This window comes from Poecilia reticulata, chromosome 7, assembly GCF_904066995.2.
Source record: "Poecilia reticulata chromosome 7, P_reticulata-male-v2, whole genome shotgun sequence".
Classification (NCBI taxonomy): Eukaryota; Metazoa; Chordata; class Actinopteri; order Cyprinodontiformes; family Poeciliidae; genus Poecilia; species Poecilia reticulata.
In genome coordinates, this window is record NC_088836.1 from 10,760,255 (window position 1) to 10,771,163 (window position 10,909).

Sequence of the window (10,909 nt, forward strand, 5' to 3'; positions counted from 1 at the left end):
GAGCTATGGAAAACAATTCCTGAAGTTAAAAGTTCTACTGCTCTTTTGTCATTAAATAAAGGATTCTCCGGGGAGAGTTTTGGACGCCACTATTTCCGGGTACGGCGGAAGCTTTAAGTGTTTGAAAATCCGTCCGAAGATGGAGACTTTAACTGCGGGACATATGATGAGCTTAGCTGCTCTACAGAGACAAGACCCTTATATAAATAAGCTGCTGGATGTTACCGGTCAGGTAGCTCTCTACAACTTCAACTCCAAAGTGAACGAATGGGTAAGTTTGGAAAGAATGGACAAAGCTAGCTACATGTTTATGTAGCATATTAGCTATTCTCTCTAAAATAAAAATGCTTAAAGACATTTGAATAAATCATGTTAAAGTTTATCCAGGCAGCACTGGTAGACGTCGGGTTCGACCCAGGTTATTTTTCTTGTACTCCAAGGGAAATACGTACATTATCGGCGTTATTAAGCTAACCGAGTCTCGCTAGCAGCGGCTAACTGTAGCCGCTGTTTTTTTCCCTTTTTTTTTAATTCACCCGCTTTGGGTTTGCAGTTATTGTTCCTGACTGATACTGCATGTTTTCTATTTTAGGAGAAGACTGAAATCGAAGGAACACTATTTGTCTATTCGAGGTAAGAACACAAGATGTAAAAATGGTGTTTAAATGCAGAATCACGAAGGTTGTTTACTGGTGTTTGTTACGTCGCCTTAAGCTGTCGTTTGACGTATTTAGCGCACGTGTGCAGGCCGCTGTTCTTGTAAACAACAGGGACATGTGATGGAGTCGCCTACTCCTTCAACATATTGTCAGTTGGAAAAATATACATGATAAAAAAAGGCATTTTCCTGTTTCAAGTGTGCACAGACGCAACATATTCCATGATGTTATAACTTGTAGAACAAAAATGAGATCTACGGTGTCCCATTTGATACTTTTTTATTTTTCATGTTCTTTGGCTTTGGAATAAATTTGTTGGAAAATCTCTTGGAAAGATCGACAAATAATTGGTTTCCACATACATAGAGCATCTCTCTGTGCGTAGCGATTTACTTCATATTATTTGGAAACGGTACGGTTGTTCTTAGATATTTGCATAAAGTTTTGTTTTCATTTCATTCAATAAAAGCTAGATGAGAATATATGTGAAAGCCAAATGATTTTTTTCAGAACCTGGTAAACGAGTTTATAGTGACATGATGCATAAAACCTTTGAATTGAAACGCATTGTAAGTTTTGTCATGACTTTAGATGTTTATATTATATTTGGTTGGGTTTAGAATGAAATGACTTGTAAATTTATTGAGAAAATATTAGGAGTTCAACAGTGCACAAATTCAAACCAAGAGTTTTTGGTACAGCATTTTCTGTTTTGCACACATGTGTACCAAACAACTGCAGTGTTGTTTCAAAGTTGACAACACAGAGAAATACTTGACTACATCTGTCTTCATAACTCTGATGGACGATGAGTTATCCCTGTAATCTTTGCAGTAAACAGAATATTGTTGTTTTGAGACAATGTTCAGATCATATATTGATAACTATGATGGCATAGCAATGCAAGTTTGCCTTCTCAAAGACCAATAAGCTAATTTTGTAAATGATACTTGACACCGGAACTGGAAAATATTCAACATAAGTGATTTTTATGCCATCTGTCCTTTTTGAAGGTCTGCCTCACCTCACCATGGCTTCATCATCATGAATCGACTGAGTACAGAGAACCTGGTGGAGCCCATAAACAAAGATCTGGAGTTCCAGCTGCAGGATCCCTTCCTGCTCTACAGGAATGGCAACTGTGAGTGTTTTGAGGAAGAAAATATACACTAAGAGATTTCTCAGCTCGAACAGATCTCAAAGGTTCTAGTCAGTTTTAGTTTTTCAGTCATCAAATGCACTTCTTGTTTCTTGATTTAAGCTTTTTACTGAGATAACAGGTGTTGGAGTGACTGAAGTAGCTGAATAAAGGTGATTGCACAGTTCTGCTACTCGCAAGAAAAAAATTCACTTGTTTTGAAATATTTCTAATTATAAAAACAGACTCCTGATGTGTGGACACTAAAGAAGCACTCATGTCTGACTGCAGACTTTAGAAAACCTTTAGCTCAAATAATTAATTAGCCATCGAATATCAGCTTATTATTTGATCACTATAAAAAGCAAACCAATAATATTTGACAATTATGACTAACTTTAGTGTTTTTTTCACAATTTTGCTTGAATCAGTCTCATTAAAAAAAGACAAACAAATGCCTTAAATCTGATTAGAACTGTGATAATGTTAGCAGCAGGACACATTTTTCTCATTGTTATCATGCATTGAGAGTCTTTTACATTTGTGTGTGTCTGTCAGAGTTAATTTGTACCTTAAAGCACACACAGTCGCAGTCACACTGGTGTTAATGGTTTACCTCTGAAAAGGCTACACAGACATCTTCCCACCGTCCGGTGGAACATCTCTCGCCCGTTCTGCATGAAGTCATCTTTGAGTCTCCTTGAAGCATTGAGGAGGAAGACCTTGTTATTCATGGCCGTGGCTCGCCATGCAGCAACTCCAGCTTAGCTTGGCTGCTGCTGTCTTCCTGCATTTGGGAAAAAATCAAACCCCCCAAAACTCTTGACTGCTGCACCAGACTACTATTTGATATTTATCCTACTGTAAGTTGGCGTCAAATCAGGGAAATGGAAATTAAGAAAGTCCCTCAGATCTTCAGAAAGTAGCTGACTGCGCTGCCGCCAAGGTAATCTATTAGAAGTCTGAAGAGAAGTTTCATCAAGGCCACGAACAAAGAGTTGGATTGCTTTCCCATTTGTTTGCTTATGAGAAAAAACAGCATAGCCAAGGTGAGGGTTAAAGTAGACTGCTCCCCCTTTGGACTCGGTTTTCCCATCAGCCTCGCTGGAATGGACGACATGATGCGGAAACTCGCCGGGTTTCCAAATCAGCAGCTCCTCTTACCGCCTTACTAGAGAGTGAGGGTTGTTTTTGTAATTCCTCTTTGGTTTTGATCCATCAGTTCGCCTTGGCTCCAGGTGCAGGTCTCTTGCTCTCTGGTCTGCTGCTGTTCATCTGCTGCTGTAAATGTGTAGCCGTTGGAACAGATTCCTGGGTTGTGATCTTAAGATGAATTGTACAAAGTCAAAAGTTTGCAGAAGAAGAATCTGTATAAAAGAGCAGAGTGTCGAAGACAGAAGGTGGATTCCTCGCAGAGATTTTGATGGGGATTATTTGAGTCTAAATCCAGTCCCTTTTGAGCGCCATTGAACTAAGTGCTGCAGGCTGCGGTGTGTGTTCAGAATTGAAGTATGCTGTTGGAGAGAAACATGGACTTTAAAACAGTTGTTTACATCTTTTCATATTCCCTCTGCTAGCCTGAGGGAGCGCAGGGAGGCAAACACTTGGGTTGCTAGGCTAGCACAGCCTCAGGAGGGTCTCTGAGTACGCCAGCATTTTGTCACACAAATAACAAGATTGTTCTGTTGACTAATTATTATTATTACTTTGGTGAAAGCAGGAAAACCTTCAGTTTCCTTTAAATGCAGGTGAAGTTTCTTCCTTTTTTGATGATTATTTTGGAGTGTGGAAACTTATTCCCTTAAACAAATCTGAATGTTCATCTAATCTTTAAATTATTAATTAATATGTTACTGATATTAAAAAAATATGTCTAGATTTATGGCTCCACGGATGTTCTCTTTCATTTGTCTGGTATTTTAAAGTGCAGAGCTTTGTCTATCATTGTAATGCTTCTGATGTTCAGTTATAGTAAACATTTTCTAAAATGAAGTGTTTGTGTTTTCTGACAGTGGGTATCTATAGCATTTGGTTCTACGACAAACGGGACTGTCACCGCATTGCCCAGCTGATGGTCAAGTAAGTAAGAATATTCATTTGTGTCCATTTATAAATAATATGAGTCATTTACCTCTTTGGTTGGATTTATTCAATCAGTATTAACTCCTTCAGGTGACAAAAAAGTGTAAAAATGACACTTTTCTGTAAATTAGAATATCTTTGAAATAGTTTTGGAAATTCATCTGTATTGCATACAGAGTACAAACATTTGAAGACCCAAAATGCAGGAGCTGCAGGGACAAACACACATTTAAAGCAAGTAAAACTCAATCAAAAAGAGATTCTCAACTTTGAACAGCAGGTTGGGTCAGTGTAGGTTTTATTAAAGATATGGACTTAAACCATCACTCTGTGTGTTTTGGCTTTCCTGAATCGGATATAATAGAAGTTTATTACTAAGAATAAAAGAGATTGGGCTCTTCTGGTAAAAAGTTCCTTTTTGTAAGATGAGAGTGAAATTTGGAGTTTACTGAAAGAGAGACGTCTTCAGTCCAAAGTAAGCATATCTGTCTAATAGGACATTTTATCGCACTTCATGCTTCCTTCAGCAGACAAGCTTTATAGAAATGTGATTTCATTTAACTGGAGCTCTCAGCACTTGCCCAAACTCGCAAAAAGTACCAATTCCAGCTATAATAGTGGCATCTTAGTGGTTAACCTGCCAGTAAACTCCCTGACCTGAATGTCATAGAGAATCTAAGCAGTTTTTCAGTAAGACATAACAAACCCTGCAAAGCAGAGAAGATGAAGGCCAGCATGTAGCCATTCCATAGAGCTGAGGCAGTAATTCATGCAAACCCCAACCAATTATTGAGTCTATATACTAGAGCAGACGGGTGTACTTTTGAGCAGGATGACATTACTGTGTGTCCCTTTTTATTATTGATCTGATGTAGTCGTCTAAGCTTCTTAGAAACTGAGTTTTGGGTTTTAGTTCTTGTTCGTAACTGGAAATGAAAATGTAATTGAATCACAGTGTGTCTAATGAAACTATTTAAGTTTGCCGTTTTCAACATAATTACTTGTAGAAAAGAGTGGAATCTTCCTTTATTTGTCCTTCAGCAGGAAAATTCCCATTCATCAGCAGCAAATTGACAGGCTAGTGTCAATAACAATAATACATCATCAAAGTCATTCTGATTTGAAATGCACATGCGCTGCCTCAACCCGTTCTCTAGGATTGTGAAACAAGAAGCGGACCACGCCCTGAGAAAGACCCCAGAGAGGGTCGATCCAGGGAGAACCAATGGAGTCGCAGAATCCCGACCCATCGACATCCTGGAGCTGCTCAGCAAAGCCAAGGAGGAATACCAGAGGGTGAGGGAGCACTGCATGTTGCCTCATTGTTTCTGTCCATCTTTACAGGATAACATTCTTTCTGTAAAACCTATAAAATATATAACAGTGAATGTCTTTATAAACACAAACACAGACTTTAAAAAATAGGTTTTCGTGTTACTTGATATTCCCTGTGATATGAAAAAGTAGATTATTTTAGGCATAGCAGCCACTGGACACTCTACTAAGGAGGTTTTATTTAACATGTTTTTTTCTGGAAAAAAAATAAATTGTCTTATTCTGTCAAAATGTCCAAATGCTGCCAGTAGGTGGCAACAACATCTAAATAGTTATAGTCTAAATAGTTTCTAGAGGTTTGAAAACTATTGAATTGAATTGAAATATTTCCCATGTCTGGAAAAGCATCACAAAGAAAATGGAAAATGTTAGAAAAAAAATCTAGATTTTTCTACGAGTTATATTTTTTTATTCCATTTTCAACATTTTACATCTGATACCACATATATATAAATGTAGCTTTTCAGCTGGTTATTTTTCCAGGTTTAAAATTTTGACACTTGTCGCATCCTTCTCAAATCTTCCTTTATTTTTTGTGTGTTGCCCATGTTGGTTTTTGATTAACTAAACGTAAGTTTGCTAACTCTACATGTCTTGTGTGCTTTGAAGGCTCAGAGTGGAGAAACAGACACGTCTGCAGAGTTAAATGTGAAAACAAGCATCAACAGGGCTCCAGAACCTTCTCAAAGTACTCATCCAGCTGAAAAGGTAGTTTGTTTATTTATTTTCCAAAATTTGCGTTTGGAAACACCAAAGTTAGCTACCAGAGCTGGTTATGTTGCAGACTAAACCGGCCTTCTTGAGAAGTAATTTTAATAACTGAAATCAAGATGGAGCAGTTCTAATTTCTGAAAACATTTATTGAAATGAAAATAGCAGAAGTGACAAAAGACAAAAATGTCACCATCCAAGTGGTGCATAAAGATTTGGTTTTTTAGTCTACATATTTTTCAATCTTATGTTAATGTAGTTCAAATTAAAAGTAAAACAAATATGAAGTTATTTGAGCAGTGGTTCTTCAGATGTCAAAGTTGGATTTACACTGAGGTTAAATTTGATGCTGATTAGATGACTTCTGAACGTAAAATTTTTGTAAAGGCTGCTGAATACAAACACTCCACACTTTTCAGAATTGTATTTGCAAACATATTTTGAAGCCCTTCATAATTTTCCTTTCACTTCACAGTTTCTCCTTTGTCTTTATCTGTGAGATAAAATCTGAAAATTTGCAATTGTATCGTATTAATGCGAGTTTTGTGTATCTTGCACCGGTCACTGATTTAAGCTAGTCACGTTGCACTGTCTACCATCCAGAGCTCTCACACCATGGTAAAGCAGATCACTGTCGAGGAGCTCTTTGGTTCTCCGCTCCCTAAAGAACATTCTGCGCAGAACGCTGCCTCATCCTCCTCCTCCGGCAACCTCCCTAATGTCTACGTGCAGAATCAGCCGTATCCCGCTGCAGCTCATCAGGCTCCTCTCCTCACCCAGCAGTTCTCAACCCACAACCCCGGCTCTCGCCAGCAGCCACACGGACCTGCTCACATCCCCGCTCCCTACACACTCAATCCCAGTCCTGTCTTCAAACACATGGTCCCCATGCCAGACCCCCAGCCTCACTGCTCCGTCTCCCCTCTGCTGATGGCTCCAGCTGGATCGGAGCATCACAATAACCTCACCGCGCCCGCAGCACCGTCAGCTGCCTTTCTGGGACAGGACATTGTTGGCTCTCTCAAGCCAGCAGCTTCGTCAGTGAATTCCGGCATCCACAAACCCATCCTGGCTCCCAGCTTCCTGCCGAGCACGCTGGTCCCACCTCTCAGCTTCCAGGAGCCCAAGAAGGACGTTTTCTCTCAGCCTCCCAAACTGATTGCGCCAATGTCTGTGAGTTCAGCTGTTTGCTGTTTGTCTCTGGTAACTGATACTCTGTCAGTATTGGTTTTTTAAATCTTTCTTTTTTCCTCTCAGGCTATTCCTATGAGCCCTGGTCTCGCTGTTCCAGGCTCAGATGCTTCAGTGCTGCTCTCCCCAAGCGCTTTCCAGCAGACTACAAATAAAACCACAACAGTACCGGTCATCCCGTCTGCCCCTCCGGATCCATCCTCCGCTTCTAGAAGAGCTGCACAGACTCTGCAGGCCCCCTGCAGTAAAACACAGCTGCAGGAGACTTTGATACACCTCATCAAGGTACTGGTCATCTGGGATGGGTCAAGCAATCAAAATAAGACCAGTTTCCAGACAAGCTTATGATAGCTGTCTGTTTATTGGCGCCTTCAGTAGCCAATAATAGTAGCATGTCCTCATTCCGAAAATACAAAAAAATTACTTTTTACATCTATTCAGCTATGAAAAACAGGTTAAACAATTATTTTTTAAACAAAATCATTATTGCTACAGTTATTGGTATTCTCACAAATCCATTTGAAACAATTGGGTTTGAAACATTTTCATTAATTTATGCTTTTTAAGGTTGATCAGAGTTTCTTTGAGCTTTTATTCGATAATCCACCGCTTCCTATTGCTCTGAATTATAAATTTGACACAAAGGTCAAATTCTTCTTCCAGCCAATAACCACTACATCTATCCCTCCATTACACATAGAGAGCAGCACTGAAGAGAAGGTAAAAATAAAAAAAGAATAATCTCCAAAGCCTTGCTATCAGAGACCTGCAGTAAAGAGTTACCATCACAAAAATAAACATTTGGAGTTTAATAAACCTGGATGGTCAGATAAAACTTTTTTTTTGCCTTCTATGTTTCTCAAAAGGCACTGGGGACCTTAGAGTGTGCGACACTATGAACTCTTTAAAATATTGTAAAACTTAAATGAGAATTTTTTTGGAAACAGCCAGAAAACTGAAAATGAATTGTTACTGTTTCCATGGACACTGATCCAAAACACATGACCGGATCAGCTCAGCTTTCCCTTCTTCCATTGCCGTCTAAGAGAAACCCACTGGACTCGATGCTCCAACCTTGTGGAAATTTGAAGTAAAAGATTTATTGCTTGTTATTGGCAAAAGAAAGGTTGTACACGGTATTAATAATAATTTTTTAATGTAGAATTTTGATGTTGCAACTAATTGAGCTCAGATAAAAAGGAGGATTCGAAGAAAAATTAGTGTAACTTTATGCTACTGCATAAACTTAAATTATAAGGCTTTTTAAAAGGGGTACCACAGTTTTTACACATTTTAATCATTCTACTTTTTTTTGCTTCCGCCTCCAGAATGACTCGGACTTCCTCAGTGCCATTCATGACGCTTACCTGCAGAGCGTATCCAAGGACTTCAGCAGCATGAAGCTGTAGTCCGGCTTCAAGCGGACGGGATTTCAGTGTTGAGGCCTCTTTCTGGCCACAGAAGACGGAGGACGCATGATTTTGGGAGAAAACACAGGATGAGCAGGCAGGTTTGTGACGCACGGCACTCCACATTGTCTTTTTTTGGCACTGGTTCGTGTGCCAAGGATTGTTACAGGAAAGCCGGAATCTCCTGTTACCCTGGATCAGTCGGCGGGTAACCAAGGCAACACGAAGGGGAGAATATTTCTTCTCTACGTCCTTCAGCCATACTTTCTAAATATGGTGAATCTGGTTAAACTTAATGGCAACTTCTTCAAGAAATCCAATTACAGGAAAGGGAAGAATACAGTGGACATTTATTTACCAAAAAAGTTACTTTTTTAAATATTTTTTTTAGAATAAATACCTTCCTTTTCTACCACATTGAAGCAAAAAAAACATCAATTATGAATTATTCTTTGAGCTTTTTTTTTTTTCTTTCTTAAATTCAGGTTCAGTGGTAGAATGTGTTTAGAACTCCTAATCACACAAAGCCCCATCTTTGCATCCTTTCTTTCCTCCAGTTGTTCTTTTTGTTTTCATCCTTGTTTGCTGTTGCCTCTCCTCCACCAGCTGAGCTCTCAGTGCTTGACCTTTGACCTTCTCGGTGGTGGGGGGGAAGACTTGTGCAGTACACAAGAGATTCAGACCAGCATTGTGGGATGCTTAAGGAAGGTACTACAGAACTAGGTTTATGTGAATTTAAATATCTTGTGCAAAAAAGGGAGAAACAAAAGTCATGTTGGTGTTTGGATTCCTGTTTACATTCATTCTCCTATAATCAAAACGCATAGGGAGAAGTTGGAGCTGAATTTTCTTTAACAACTTCATTCTCATTTTTACCTGGGAGGTGAGTCGTTAAAGTTTGGATTGGACGACATAAACTACTCTAATTTTTTGTTTACAGTTTGATTTCAAGTAGAGATTTAAGTTCTTTTTGCCGTAAGAGACTCTTGCAGTAAATCTAGTGGTGAATCCTGACTGGAATAGTACATCCAGTGTGTCTAAGGCACACACAAAAAAAGTTTATTTTGCAGATGCTTTATTCCACAAAAACTTTCTCTGCATCAGTAGTCACAACATAACAGACATCCTGGATCTTTTCCCCTCTGAAACTCTGGATATTAGTTTGATTTATTTACCGAAACAAACAGTGAAACAATGTATTTTTGTAAGCAGTATGAAAGTCTGTCTTTTTTATAATATTTTTTTATTTTGTTTTTCTTCATATTTTGAAAAATCAGAAACATCCTTGAATAAATTGAGATTCTATTTCCTGCTGCATACAGCACTCCTAATAAAGATGTGCATAAAAATCTCTAAAATAAAATAATCCTTTACTGTGTTGGCTTAACCTCACTGAAAAATTAAGAAACCTTTAAATTTTTTTATTTATTTTTATTTTTTAACAAAATTACAAGTGCCACACTTATTGACACCCCTAATAATTACAATTCTGAACAACTGAAGCTTTTTTTTGTAAACGTATGATTTTGCTTTTTTTAATTGATCAGAGTAGGAAATATTCATAGTAATGAATACCTTCCTATTTCAAGACCCAAATTTTCTTAGTCACTGTTCAAAATGGGAACTAAGAGAAAATGGCCTTTAAACACAGAAAGAGTTGCAACCGACTACAAGACATTCTGTTCTCCTAAACCCACCTGTGTCTAACACACTGAAAAATCAGAAGCTGGATGAGGAAACTGCAGGTAAAAGAAATTAAAAGTTCACATTTGGATAACTGCAGAAAAATTGGCGTTATAAATTACTAATTTAAAGAGGGAAAAAAAACAACCAATTCCCACTCCATTGTGTTCCTCGGTCTGTTGCTACAGCAAACTGTTTTTAATACTTTTTTTTGCTCATCTTTAGCAATAATTGTGGGATAAATCCTTTGTGACATCATGACTTGAATGTGTTTGCTATCAACATCAGCTCTGCACTTCAGTGCCGTTTTTCTTTTTTTTTAATTGAGCTCAAAGATGCAAAGTTAAATATGTGCAGCCTGGAACAAACCAGATGTCAGACGATTTCTCTGGTACTAAGTGGAAATCTTGATTAAATGAGTGTTTTTTTTTTCCAGTCCGTTTTAAGATTTCTAAATAAGGAACAAATATATGAACCGAGTGTCATATTTAAGATTTTAAGATCATTATTTATCATTCTGGCCAGAGTTGTGTTTCTTGGGTAAGTCATTGCAAATTAAGTATTTTTTTAGGTTTGTCATTGTGCATAAGTGGACATTATACATATTTTGTGATAATAAAGATCTGAACCCACAAATGTGTGTGTACATGTTCTGCTTTTTGTCTCCTTTAAGACTTTTTTTTTTTTACATGTTTTGATTG

General features: G+C 38.1%; 2 protein-coding genes across 22 annotated transcripts in view; one reads left to right on the top strand and one right to left on the bottom strand.

The window, feature by feature from the left end:
- cacna1db (calcium channel, voltage-dependent, L type, alpha 1D subunit, b) overlaps positions 1-2,495 on the bottom strand; it is a 76,023-nt gene extending 73,528 nt beyond the window's left edge. For all 21 annotated transcript variants that reach the window (XM_081608855.1, XM_081608852.1, XM_008414838.3 and 18 more), the window contains exon 1: positions 2,414-2,495. In XM_081608855.1, the coding sequence (XP_081464981.1) occupies positions 2,414-2,477 (64 nt within the window). In that variant the 5' untranslated portion in view covers positions 2,478-2,495. The remainder of the gene's footprint in view (positions 1-2,413) is intronic.
- On the top strand, positions 70-10,844 carry dcp1a (decapping mRNA 1A). The gene is made up of 9 exons (XM_008414813.2): positions 70-271; positions 593-633; positions 1,673-1,800; positions 3,810-3,876; positions 5,037-5,175; positions 5,824-5,922; positions 6,529-7,098; positions 7,183-7,401; positions 8,445-10,844. The coding sequence occupies exons 1-9, from the start codon at positions 140-142 to the stop codon at positions 8,523-8,525; spliced, it is 1,476 nt and encodes a 491-aa protein (XP_008413035.1). The 5' UTR covers positions 70-139; the 3' UTR covers positions 8,526-10,844.
- The last annotated feature ends 65 nt before the right edge of the window (positions 10,845-10,909 follow it).

What these genes read in the sequence shown, in the direction of transcription:
- dcp1a (XM_008414813.2), top strand. Translation starts at nt 140, where the DNA reads ATGGAGACTTTAACTGCGGGACATATGATGAGCTTAGCTGCTCTACAG. An exon ending in CCAAGGAGGAATACCAGAGG is followed by an intron (nt 5,176 to 5,823) that starts GTGAGGGAGCAC and finishes TGTGCTTTGAAG; the next exon opens with GCTCAGAGTGGAGAAACAGA. An exon ending in GTACTCATCCAGCTGAAAAG is followed by an intron (nt 5,923 to 6,528) that starts GTAGTTTGTTTA and finishes TCTACCATCCAG; the next exon opens with AGCTCTCACACCATGGTAAA.